Consider the following 11813-nt stretch of genomic DNA (forward strand, 5'->3'; position numbering starts at 1 on the left):
TAAACATATACATATATAATATTTATGTTTCATAAAGGCCTGTATAAATTCCCTTTCCAAGATGAAATAATTATTGAAAACTAAAAAAAAAACCATTTTTGCTGTAGCATCCTAATTATAACGGTGTGATTTTTTCCCAACTGGGCATTGCTTTTTGGACTATAACTTTTTATGTTGACTTAAATCCATCAGTTGGTTGGTCTATGCCAAAGAAAAGTGAGAGGTGAAGGTTTCAATAATACCTGAAATGAGGTGGTGGTGGCGGCTGGACTGCTCATTATTGTCCCATCCTGGCTTCAGCTGACTGGATCCTCTGTTCTCTGTCTGGAGGAAGTGGTGACGGGGTCCCAGACCTCCTGCACTCAGCAGGTCTGTCTCACACACCTCCAGCTCGGCCAGAGCGAGTGTGTGTGTGCGTGTGTGTGTGGCATTAGAGGGCAAGGTCAACCCATTTCTCTGCAAACAATCACATCACACAGGGCAAAATACATTCCAACCCCCCCTCAACCTCCAGTTTGTAAGGTGGTCTGATGTGGGAACAGAAGAGGGTGGGGGTTTGGCAGCGGTCCAGACGGGGCCTCCAAGTCCAGATGAAGGAAAACCTGTTCCACATTAATATGACTTCATAATACACATGGTAGGGGGACTCGGCTTTCTGCACAGGCTAAGTGAAATGTTACGCCCTTCTTTAAAGTCAGTGTAATCTGTAAATGTGCTTTCAGACCAGATCACTTGGTGATCATGGGCAAGTGAAGAGGTTTAGATCTCATACATCAGCTGTCAATATTACTCAGAGACCTCTAGAAACCCAACCTCCAAAACAAAACAGACCTTAATGGTTAATCAATACCTCTGTTGGTTTACACTTAAAAGTAGAAGTTATTGGCTCAAGTGTTGTGGCCATGTACTGTAGGTTGTCACTTACGGCTTGTGAGCTGTATTACTGCAATATTCTTCTAAACATTCAACACACTGATCAAATCCATTCACATGTGATTGTAGCTTATTGACATGCATGGAGGAACTCTCCAGAGACCTTAAAAAACTCTTTAAAAAGTGACTCAGTCACCATGATCACTCCAATCAAAAGGCTTTTTGTTCAGGAAATTCTTTCTCCTATGTTTCACAAATCTGATAGACAGATAGATAGACAGATAGATAGATAGATAGATAGATAGATAGATAGATAGATAGATAGATAGATAGATAGATAGATAGATAGATAGATAGATAGATAGATAGATAGATAGATAGATAGATAGATAGATAGATAGATAGATAGATAGATAGATAGATAGATAGATGGGTGGGTGGGTGGGTGGGTGGATGGATGGATTAGAAACTTGAATAATACTATGGGAAATTAAAATCAAAGTAGTGAAGTGATAGTCCAGCCACCAGACCACTAGTCATTAGTATTCTCTTGATAATTGAATAAACAATACAGCTGGATATTATGATTCTACACTTCTTTTCTCTGATCTGAGCCCTCAATTGTATTATCTTTGGAACCTTTATTTTGAAGGGGACATGCAACACATGGAACCATTGCACTTTGTTATTGTTTGGCAGCTGGCATGTCATCCACGATTCATATCATGCATAATCAAACGTAAATTGTGATAGATATTAAAAGGCATCTCTAAATACTTTGCATGTGTTTTTGAGTGACAGTTTCCTCAGCTGCATGCATGCTGATGCTAAATAATGTGGTGTCTGAATGTGAATGAGTGTGGTGTCTTGCAGCTCCCTCTAGTGGCTTTCATCTTACAACAAGGAAATAACAGTGGAACAGTAGAAAAGCAAAGAAATAAATGCAACAAAGTTGTCTTCATTATATACACCTGCCTGAGCTCAAACAATTGAACTAGCAACACAGCAGAACCATCCAGCGATAGCTACAGGAACACGACTATATTTAAGAGCAACAACTAAAATCACCAGAGTGTAACGGCATCATGAAGCAGACACGTGGGAGAGAGCAGTCTGGTGCAGATGCATTCATGTGGGAACATTAACATTTAGGGAGCAGTCTGCCCTCAGAGCTGCCTGTCACTCACAGGCGTCAAACTGAAGTGCTGCGTGACCTTTACATAATGATTGTGCACACACACAGAAAAGAAACGTAACCCTATGTGCTTGTTGTGTGTTGCCATTTTTCAGACCTTTTTTCTTTATTGTCTCTGAACCTATTTGCATTTAGATATAAGAAACTCCCCAGAGAAGTTGATTATGTTGTATGTAGGTTTTACAACAGTGTGTCAAAGCCTCACACTTTAGAGTTTTTTTTACAGGACCAAAAGTATAAGCTGTGAACTTTGTTATACACAAACAACAGTCCCCAACAACCGTATCCTCCCATCCCTCTCTATTGTTTTCTTTTCTCAAACTTTCATCCCTCTCTACATCACCACTGGTCCTGCCACATGTTTCTGCTTGGATTTCTCTCAGTACCTGGAGGAGCTCTGTCTTTAACAGACTGAAAACTCATTTCAACATAGCTGACATTTCACAAGCACTCAGGGCCTTTTTCTTTAACCACAACACAATCTAAACTGTTCAGTGGAGACATTTTATTCTCTTCGGTCCTGCAGCCACACAGCTGCACTGCGAGGCACAGAGGGAAGTGGACGAGGTCAGGACAGAGTTTCAGGCATTTTACCTAATGGACCTTTGTACTGGACGTGTGAAACACTTCACTTACCACAGCCTCTGGGTACTAGATTGGCATGTGTATGGCGTGCGTGCTTGTGTGACCTTCATAGTATGCATCAGTTTAAGGTGACACAGTGTTAAAGGTCTTGACCCTCCGCATGCCTGGCAGTTGGGACATTTCTGCATTTGGGAGAGAGAAAACAGATAAAACTTCTTTTAAAAGGTAATTTAGAAAACTTCAAAATTAGTTTGGGCTACAAACGGTGTGAAATGTGGATTGACACAACAGCCACTGGATGGCAGTGAAGAGTGCGAAAAGTCAAACCGAAACAAACTAGGGAACGTTTGAGTTGATCAAAAACAACCATAACCAGATGAATAAAATGCATCATTTAATGTACAAGAAAGAAAATTGACATTATACGCAGACAGATGAGTGCACACAGCTTCAGAAAACGGAAACAGGCGTGAACATGGTACCACATCAATGAAGTCTTGAGGTGAACCTGAGGAGGTTCTGAGACTACCGGTGTAACAACACAAAGCATTATCTGAGAGGAAGGTGTAATTTCTGCTGTGAAAGCAAAAAACGTAAGTAAAAATGAGAAAAGCAAAGTGTGAAATTGCAATGAAATCACGAGAAGTAGTGGCACATTTTCCCACATAATGCTGGAATGCTGTCAAGCAGATGATCTGCTGTACTTTGATGTTTGCAGTACATTCTACAACAAGTACCAACTAATACACTGCTGTATTAATGCAGTATCCTGTTACAAGATAAGAGAGGAGTCACAGTTTCCTGACAAACTATCTTTACGCCAAGTATTAAAGGCTCCTGTTCACAATCGAGTGCAAACACATAAAAGCTACTGCTAAAAACAGAAGAGCCAAAAGCCGTCAGGCAGTTAGCATGTGAGTGCATGTACCTTTTTAACGAGACCTCTACCCTTATACTACCCCCCTCCCTCCCAGAAACCTGATTAGATGTTAGTAATAAAATGTTTGCTAATTATTAATGAAGGTTAGTTAATGTCACATAATGTTGGTCTCAGGAAGAAAGAGACAAGAAAAAACTAAAAAGACCCACCTTTTCTAAAAGTATTTTGTGTTGCTTGAGTATAAAAAAAACAACTATTGACTGAAATGTGTTTAAATGCCTTTAAACAATTCTTGGTGAATACTTCTAGCGGGGTTAAAAACACATTCTTTATGACAGAGTTATATCTCCGAGGGGAGTCAAGTGCAACTGATTGAAAGCATGTGCCATACTTTGTAAGTCTGCAAGAACAATTAACAACAAGATTATTCAAGTTTTCAGAGGAAGTTGCACTAAACATTCTCCATCCTACTTCTTCACAGTCCTGTGAACACAAACACTGTGCCTCTTGGTCCCCTTTCAGCTGGGTCCATCCTTCGTCTGCATTACAGCTACAAAGCCAGCAGAAGGCCCCAATCTCCCATCATCGCATCCAGGCAGATGGTCACAGTGTCACTTCATTAGCAGGGAATACTATTATTAAAAGTCACATTCATTTCAAAGCAAGTACCAACACTCATGTCCACGCAGGAGCCTGGACAGACTTTCCTGAACTTAGACGTCCGTGGTGCGGATGCTGTCGTCGTCCAGGCTGAAGGGGAAGCTGCAGCCGGTGTGAGACTGAGGCTGCGAGCGGTGCCTCCGACGCCCGCTGGCCACATCTCCTGATGCTGTGAGGATCCCCAGTCCGCTGATTGAAACTGCTGGAGGTGCATTGGGGCTAGGGGTCGGGGCGGAGAGGGAGTTGGAGGAGGAGGAGGTGGAGGAAGAGGTGGAGGAAGAGGAGAGAGAAGGCAAGGTGGGCAAAGAGCTGAAAGCACTGTCTTCATCCTCTGCATCCAGGATGGAAGGCTCGCCCGGAGGGACAGGCGTCCAGGGCTGCCAGCCCGGCGCCACAGAGCAGGACTTGACCAGTGCAGGTCTGCGCTCATCGCTCTGTTGGCCTCGAGGCGCTGAGGGGGCATTGGGACTTCGATAGAGAGAGGACGCACGTTTAAATGAGAAACCCTGCAATGAAAAAGACAAAGAAATAATCAGTGCTCGTCATATGCGCATATCAAGTTTTTGTCCTCAATATAAGGATTGGAGATTTTTGTGTATCAAGGGGAGAGACAACAGAGGTACCTACGACTTGACTATTACAACTCACTACTCCTCGGCATCAGCTTAACCTCCATCAAAAGGCTCCAACTGGTTCAGAACTCAGCTGCACGACTCATCACCCGCTCCACATCCTGGCACCACATCACTCCGGTCCTAAAACAGCTACACTGGCTTCCCATCTCTCACCGGATCACATACAAAATCCTGGTCCTCACCTACAAAGCCATACACCACCTTGCCCCGTCATACCTCACTGTCCTCCTCTCCCCCTACCAACCTTCACGGTCCCGCAGATCCACCTCAGCCGGTCTCCTCTATGTCCCCAAGTCAAAGCTCCGCAGTTTTGGGGACAGAGCCTTTTCCAAGGCAGCTCCCAGGCTGTGGAACTCCCTCCCCCATGAGATCCGCATCTCTGAGTCCCTCACCATTTTTCAGTCCTGTCTGAAAACCCATCTTTTCTGTTCTGCCTATCCTTAGTTTTTTAACACTGTTGCTACTTTGTTAAGCGACTTTGAGCTTGGGAAAAGCGCTATACAAATTCAATTCATTATTATTATTATTATTACCTTAGGGGGACCTCTGAAGTCCTGGATCTTCATCTCAACATCCCTGATCCAGCCATACATTTCCTCCGGAGAGTCTGTCTGTAGGAAAACATAACCAGAAGATACAGTAAATATCTTATTTTCTCTCCTATCTGCAATTATTGTCACACTACCCATTATAGTGGCATGTCCTATTGTGTTCTGTCTCTGGTTATATTTTAGATTGTTCTCTGTCTCTCAAAGATTTATCCTGATAACTGAAGCCAAGGAAATGTTTGAAAATAATCATCAGTCACATCCCTAGTTTATGAAATATTTATGTGTTTAACATGAACATCAGCTATCTGGTTTTTAAAACTTTCAAATTTTAACAACTGGCTGTAATTTAAATTTGTAATTCAAGTTTCATTTTTGTTTAAGATGATTTTTTTTTTTGCTGTCCACACTTGCGCCATGACCGTGTTCTCAGTGTAATCTATTTATGTGTTGTTGTTTTTTCACTTTACCAAATGTTTGTCATGCTTACTTTTTTTTTTTTGCACTGACAAAAACAAAAAGCGCTCATGCTTGCAACCTCTCCCTCTCTCTCCCAGCACTTCCCATCTGATCTGACCCCCAACATCTCAGTCAGCTTTTCTCCCAGGAGGGGGTGGCAGGATGTTATTGTTGTTATGGTAACAGATGGCATTGCCTGTTATACAAAAACTAACTTTTAATGCTGCTAAAAAAAGAGCCCGTGCCACACATCAGCAGCAGAGCATTTAGAGAAAACAACTCGAAGCATCAGGTCACAATCACCTGCGACTATAGACCCTCTCTGCTCCGGCTAACAAGATGACTTGTGTCTAATCATGTTTTCACCCAGAGCCAGACCCAACAGATTGTTGGAAACTACTAGAATTGTTGGGTCCTTGTAAATTCTGGAGTTTGGTCTAGACCTCCTCTATCAGTAAAGTGTCTTGAGATAACGCTTGTTATGAACTGATACTATAAATAAAATTGAATTGAATTGAATTGTATAACTTGTGCGGAACGAAGCCTCTGATTGGGTTGTATTTCAAAACAGGGTTTGTACCTGAATGTAGAAGGTTCGGGAACTGGTGATGATCTCAAACAGGTTATCTCTCAGCAGGAGATCCCTGATGGCGACACACAGTGGGAAATTATCATGCTGAATAATAGAGTGGTTAACAGGAGGGCTAAATATCACCAGTGTGCCCCAAATCGAATAGTATTTTTTTCTGTATTCATATCTTTATTGGGAATTATACAGGAAGTGGCCGGGAATACACTAGACATTGTTAGAAATAGTCGAGACAACCTCATCTTCTCTGTTCAGTTGTTCCCTTTTCTCATTTCTTCTCCTTTTGAGTGCTTGTATAAGTTTAACTGTTCAGAAAATATACAAAATAACATTGTACATTTTAATCCCGTACCTAAATTAACCAAATAAAGCCTTCCTTGTAGCTTAACCCCACCTCTAAAAAAAGATAAAAGGTTGAAACTGAGTCTAAATAAAAAAACTGGTAATGAAAAAAACAGTGGGAAATAAAAGTCAGAATTATGTGCGTGAAAGCATAACAATAGTAATAGCTCATTTTTGTGGAGAAGGTCCAGGTAAAAATAAAGATTGGTTGAAGAGTCTATGAAAAAAAGAGAAATATTGAGAAAAGTCTAAATAGCTCTCTTCGGAATAAACTTCTGAATATCAAACTTTAAACTTGTGACACTTCAATGTTAGCATTTTTGTTTGTACACTGCAAAAAATGTGGATGTTGTTTGGATGTCTAATCTGCTGTTATCCAAATATCTACTATATAGAGACAACCAGATGGAGAGAAAGTAAAATGGTGGGATCATTTGACTCAGTGATTCACATTTGACTCACCCTGACTTGACGAGACATTCATGGACTTTCTGAATGTCCCTCAGTGGAACAGCTCGCAGAGGCTCCTTATCCTGGAACATACATAAGGACAATTCAGACATGGAAATGGACAAAGACAAAGTCACACAAAAACATCCACACGTGTGAGGAAATACAAAACGCACCATCTCAGACTTGTAGTAACTGACTGCATTGTCATCTAGGGTGAAAAACCTCCTTTTCCAGCTCTTCCTCTGAAAACACACACACACACACACACACACACACACACACACACACACACACACACACACACACACACACACACACACACACACACACACACACACACACACACACACACACACACACACACACACACACACACACACACACACACACACACACACACACACACACACACACCAGTTTAGTTTCCACATGCAGCTTTTTTTATTTAAACACAGAGTTTTTCAGTTATAAATGGCTAGGTACTCACCACATTTCCCTGTTTGACACAGTAACCACACCTTAGCACGCCTGGCCGGTTGCCCTTCTTCTCTCTCCCGTCTGTCTCCTCGCACTCATTCTGAAATATTTCATCATAACCATCTTTAATTTCATTACAAAAAATTGTGGTCAATGTTACCACCATCGTCAAAATGCGTCAGAATACACAAAAAGTGGTATTGGAGGCTGAGAGCAAGCTGTACTCTGTTTTACTTTTCTGAAAAATTCACAAAAACAAAGCTCAAAAATGCTAATTCTGTCCTCTTGCATCATCATTGTCACACTTATTATTGTCATAGTAACCACACTGGTTTTAGCATCCTCTTTATTACCTGTATGGTAGTGTGCACCACCACGCCGCCGATGATCTCAGTCTTGTAGGCGTGCTGTCTCTTCCCTCCCTGAGTGTTGCTGATGACTGCGGTTACATCGGACCTTGGAGGTGCAGGGCCAGACTTAGGAACCTGTCAGCACAGCAGGAAGTAGGAGAATAGTAACTAGCATTGCATTAAAAAGTACAGATTAGTGGGTAAAGCTGGCTACTAATTGCTAGGGGTTAGAGGTTTATTTCCCACTGGGAGTCTCCATGCTGCTACAGTTCAACTGTAATATGTTCTGCATGAAAACATCCACCCTAGTCTTTAGGGTTGTTCAAATTTTATTATCTTTTACCACCAAGACACTTAACACAAACCGGGGAACAGATCTCGCATGGCTGAAAGTCAAAGATAGGTTATGATACAATCTGTTAAGTTTATTTGGAAATACAATAGTTTTAAAAATACCAAACTTGTATTCAAAAATATTTATTTTTTCTGGACGTTACCATAGTTATCAAACAAGGAAGATACGGAAGGGTCACATTACACTTCCTCAACCAAAGACAAATAAACACAACACTTAGTACATAATCACAAAAAGGGTTTTGAGAAACAACTTAAGAGGTTATTTTTGAAAACATGCAAGCCAAAATCAAGAAGGAAAACATGTTTTGTGTGATCCGCTTTACAATATGAATGTGCAAATACATTTTGATTTCTTTCTTTAAGTATTACTATGTAGTCTCTTTTATATCATGTTTGGTTTTGATGTAATTTGAGTGTGATGGTATAATAGTGGCATTTTATTTACTGTATGCAAGGTTTAGTGTCTACATTTGTTGACTATATTGTATGTTCTAACATTGACCCAAGAAAGGGTAGTTGTTGCCACAGTAATGAGTCTGACTAAGGACCCAAATAAACAATGAACGATTAACAAACAGAAAACAATATAATATAGTCACAAGTTAGCTCATGGGTTAACGAAACGTTATTAGGATATGAATGTGGAGGTTATTTGTCCAACAGAAATGCATTCATATCGGCACTCATAATCAAACACTGTTGCACCTCAGCTATAAACAATGTTGCCCACTGTCTATTCAGAAGTTATATTTATTTTGTTGTTTATTTATCCATTGGCTAACATGAAAAAAGGAACAAAGAAATCATTGCTACTCCCTCGGCTTGTCCAAATGACTTAAGATAAGTGCATAAGAGAAACAAGAGCTAGAGTACATGTTATCAAAAATGTAACTACAGTATATATAGTTACAGAGGTGCCTTTAGTACCTTTTAAAGACCTAGCAAAAAAAAAAACTCTTTAAAAAATTACCAAATAGCACCAAATAACTGCAATGACTGAACTGATCCCAGTCTGAGACATGTCATGTCATGTCTGTAATTTTACTATAAGATAGCAATGATGCCCCAAATATCATACCAAATAATAAATGGTATAGCTGAAGTATGAAATAAAATATACAGTAAATGTTGATGTTGGAGCAGACCATGCAAGCAACATTTCTGTTTGAACAAACCAAGTTTTTTGTCTAATCTTAAACTAAAATGATAAACTCCTCCACCCACCGATGTGTCAGGAGAACAAATTTTTTTTAATAGAAATATCATGTGAAGGGCTTTATTTAAAGAATGCTATCACTTGAAAATAACTGTGTGAAATGTTTTAGTGTGTGGTTTGCTTTAATTCCTGCCTTCACATCAGGTCCATTCTGCTTAAAGAACTATCTCATTGAGGTCAAGTTAGCTGAGAAAAGGCAACAGAGAAGCCCTCCCATCAAAGAGGAAGTGAAAGAGAGTGAGCGGTGCTGCTTCCTGTGTTGGTGTGCAGGTAAGCGAAAAAGAGAAACACTTCTGTCATCTGAAATGTCGTCAGTCAACAAAACCACGGTCATCTTGCTGAACACAAACAAATATGATGTAAATTTGCTAACTGTGAATGGCATTCTCACATACAAACTTACAATGGAGTTTTTGACACCTCCACCACAGTGATGTCTGAGTGTGTGTGTGTATGTGCGTCATCGCTCGCATTCATGCACATTCACAATTTCCTCATTCAAGGGTGTAAGAGTGTATTTGTGGGCAGTGTATTGCCATTTGCTCAGGTGAAAGCAAACCCCTTATCGGCTAGTTTTGCCTTTTTCTAACCTCACGCTAGACTAAGACATATGGTTCTAATATCATGTATGTGTGTATGTTTGTGTGTGTTGCACTCACTGTGATCTTGCTGGCCTTGTTGAGAGCAGCCACCCAGTCCCTCATGTCAGTTACATCGTTGGCTTGGAGGAAGTACCGCCGGGAAACTGCATTGATGACTACAGAAATCAAAATAAATATCATGAATAACCACAATAAATGCATTATATCATTATATCACATGCGTAAATAAAATGAATGCTATTGTGAGCTACTGCATAAGCATGACTCAGTGCTTCTACAAAAGACTCACCAAAACAGAACTCCGTCTTTGGCTTTTGCTTCGCTGTAGCTTCGCTCACCTGAGAAGAAGAGAAGAGACGAGGAGACATAAAGAAAGGAGAGGAGACAACAGAGGGTGGAAAATGGAAAGGAAAGGAGACAAAAGAAAAAGGAGAGGAGAAGAGAAAAAAGGAAAAGGAAATTAGACAAAAGGGGGAGAAGACGAGACAAAGGCAAGAAAAAGAGAGATAGAAAAAGAAGGAAAAGAAAGGTGACCAAAGGAGAGAAGAGAAGAGAAAGGGAAAGGGCAGGATACAAAAGGAGAGAAGAGAAGAAAAAGGGGGAGGAGAGGAGACAAAAGGTAAGGACACATGGGGAACGAAAGGAGAGGAGAGATAGAAGGAAAGAAGATAAGACAAGGAGGGAATAGACAAAAGGAGAAGAGGGGAGACAAGAAAGAGAGTAGAGAATTGAAGAGAAGAGAAGAACATTTTAATATGTTTGTCATCTATTTGAGTCAGAGTGTCCAGGGAGGAGCTGTCAGCATTACAGTGCAGTGCAGCCAGATGTCATTATCTCTGGTTAGCTCAGCGAGCACTCTGACATCTGGAAAACTTCACAAAGTCTGCTTCTGCATGTGACTGTTAACTACAGATAACTCTGATCTGTGCAGCCTATTTACCTGTTTCTATTTGGGCGAACCGCTCAGATGTCTCCTCTACTCTGTGTACATGTGTATAGTTAACTACAACCCACAGCAAAGTAAATTTTACCTTAGAGATGTAGGTTAGTTTAAGGCTGCCAACAAAGCTCGCTCCACTGGGCAGGTTCTACATGAAAACACAAACACACAGACCCGTCATTGTCTCAGAGTCCAAGGTTAAACAGCTCCTATTGGTCAATTTAATTTCCTCTTGCTGTTTGTGCAAGTGTGTGTCATCCGTGTGTGTGGAGCACCTGAGGGTTGTCCATATACCACAGAAGAGCATTTTCTTGCGTGTCGAGGATGAAGTATCGTCTCTGGAAGCGGCAGCTGTTCTCCTTCTCCTCGACATCCAGGAAGCCGCATACGCGGTTCAGCCGGTCCACGTATGGCATGCTGCTTCTATCACATATGACACGGTCACACAGACGGACAGAGGTCACATGGTCAATGGGAGGCAAACATGTAAACAGAGCAACATAAAGAGATGGACTCATAGGACAGAAAGGCAGACACAGGCAGATGTGGAGGATAAACCAACTTTCATTTACTGTTCATGCACACCCGCGCACACACACACACACACACACACACACACACACACACACACACACACACACACACACACACA

The 11813-nt window shown here is 41.1% G+C and overlaps 1 protein-coding gene across 4 annotated transcripts in view; it reads right to left on the reverse strand.

The window, feature by feature from the left end:
• Positions 1-3029: 3029 nt before the first annotated feature.
• Positions 3030-11813, reverse strand: part of si:ch211-204d2.4 (uncharacterized protein LOC100003662 homolog) — an 11352-nt gene continuing 2568 nt past the window's right edge. For 2 of the 4 annotated variants that reach the window (XM_034872219.1, XM_034872217.1), the window contains 11 exons: positions 11437-11581; positions 11253-11309; positions 10511-10559; positions 10279-10376; positions 8050-8181; positions 7707-7796; positions 7393-7461; positions 7229-7299; positions 6416-6479; positions 5362-5439; positions 3030-4699 (listed from right to left, as the gene is read on the reverse strand). In XM_034872219.1, coding sequence (XP_034728110.1) covers positions 4247-4699; positions 5362-5439; positions 6416-6479; positions 7229-7299; positions 7393-7461; positions 7707-7796; positions 8050-8181; positions 10279-10376; positions 10511-10559; positions 11253-11309; positions 11437-11577 — 1302 coding nt within the window. In that variant the 5' untranslated portion in view covers positions 11578-11581 and the 3' untranslated portion in view covers positions 3030-4246. Of the gene's footprint in view, positions 4700-5361; positions 5440-6415; positions 6480-7228; positions 7300-7392; positions 7462-7706; positions 7797-8049; positions 8182-10278; positions 10377-10510; positions 10560-11252; positions 11310-11436; positions 11585-11813 lie in introns of all 4 variants that reach the window. The other 2 variants (XM_034872218.1, XM_034872216.1) reach the window with 1 other exon arrangement.

This window comes from Etheostoma cragini, chromosome 5, assembly GCF_013103735.1.
Source record: "Etheostoma cragini isolate CJK2018 chromosome 5, CSU_Ecrag_1.0, whole genome shotgun sequence".
Lineage (NCBI taxonomy): Eukaryota > Metazoa > Chordata > Actinopteri > Perciformes > Percidae > Etheostoma > Etheostoma cragini.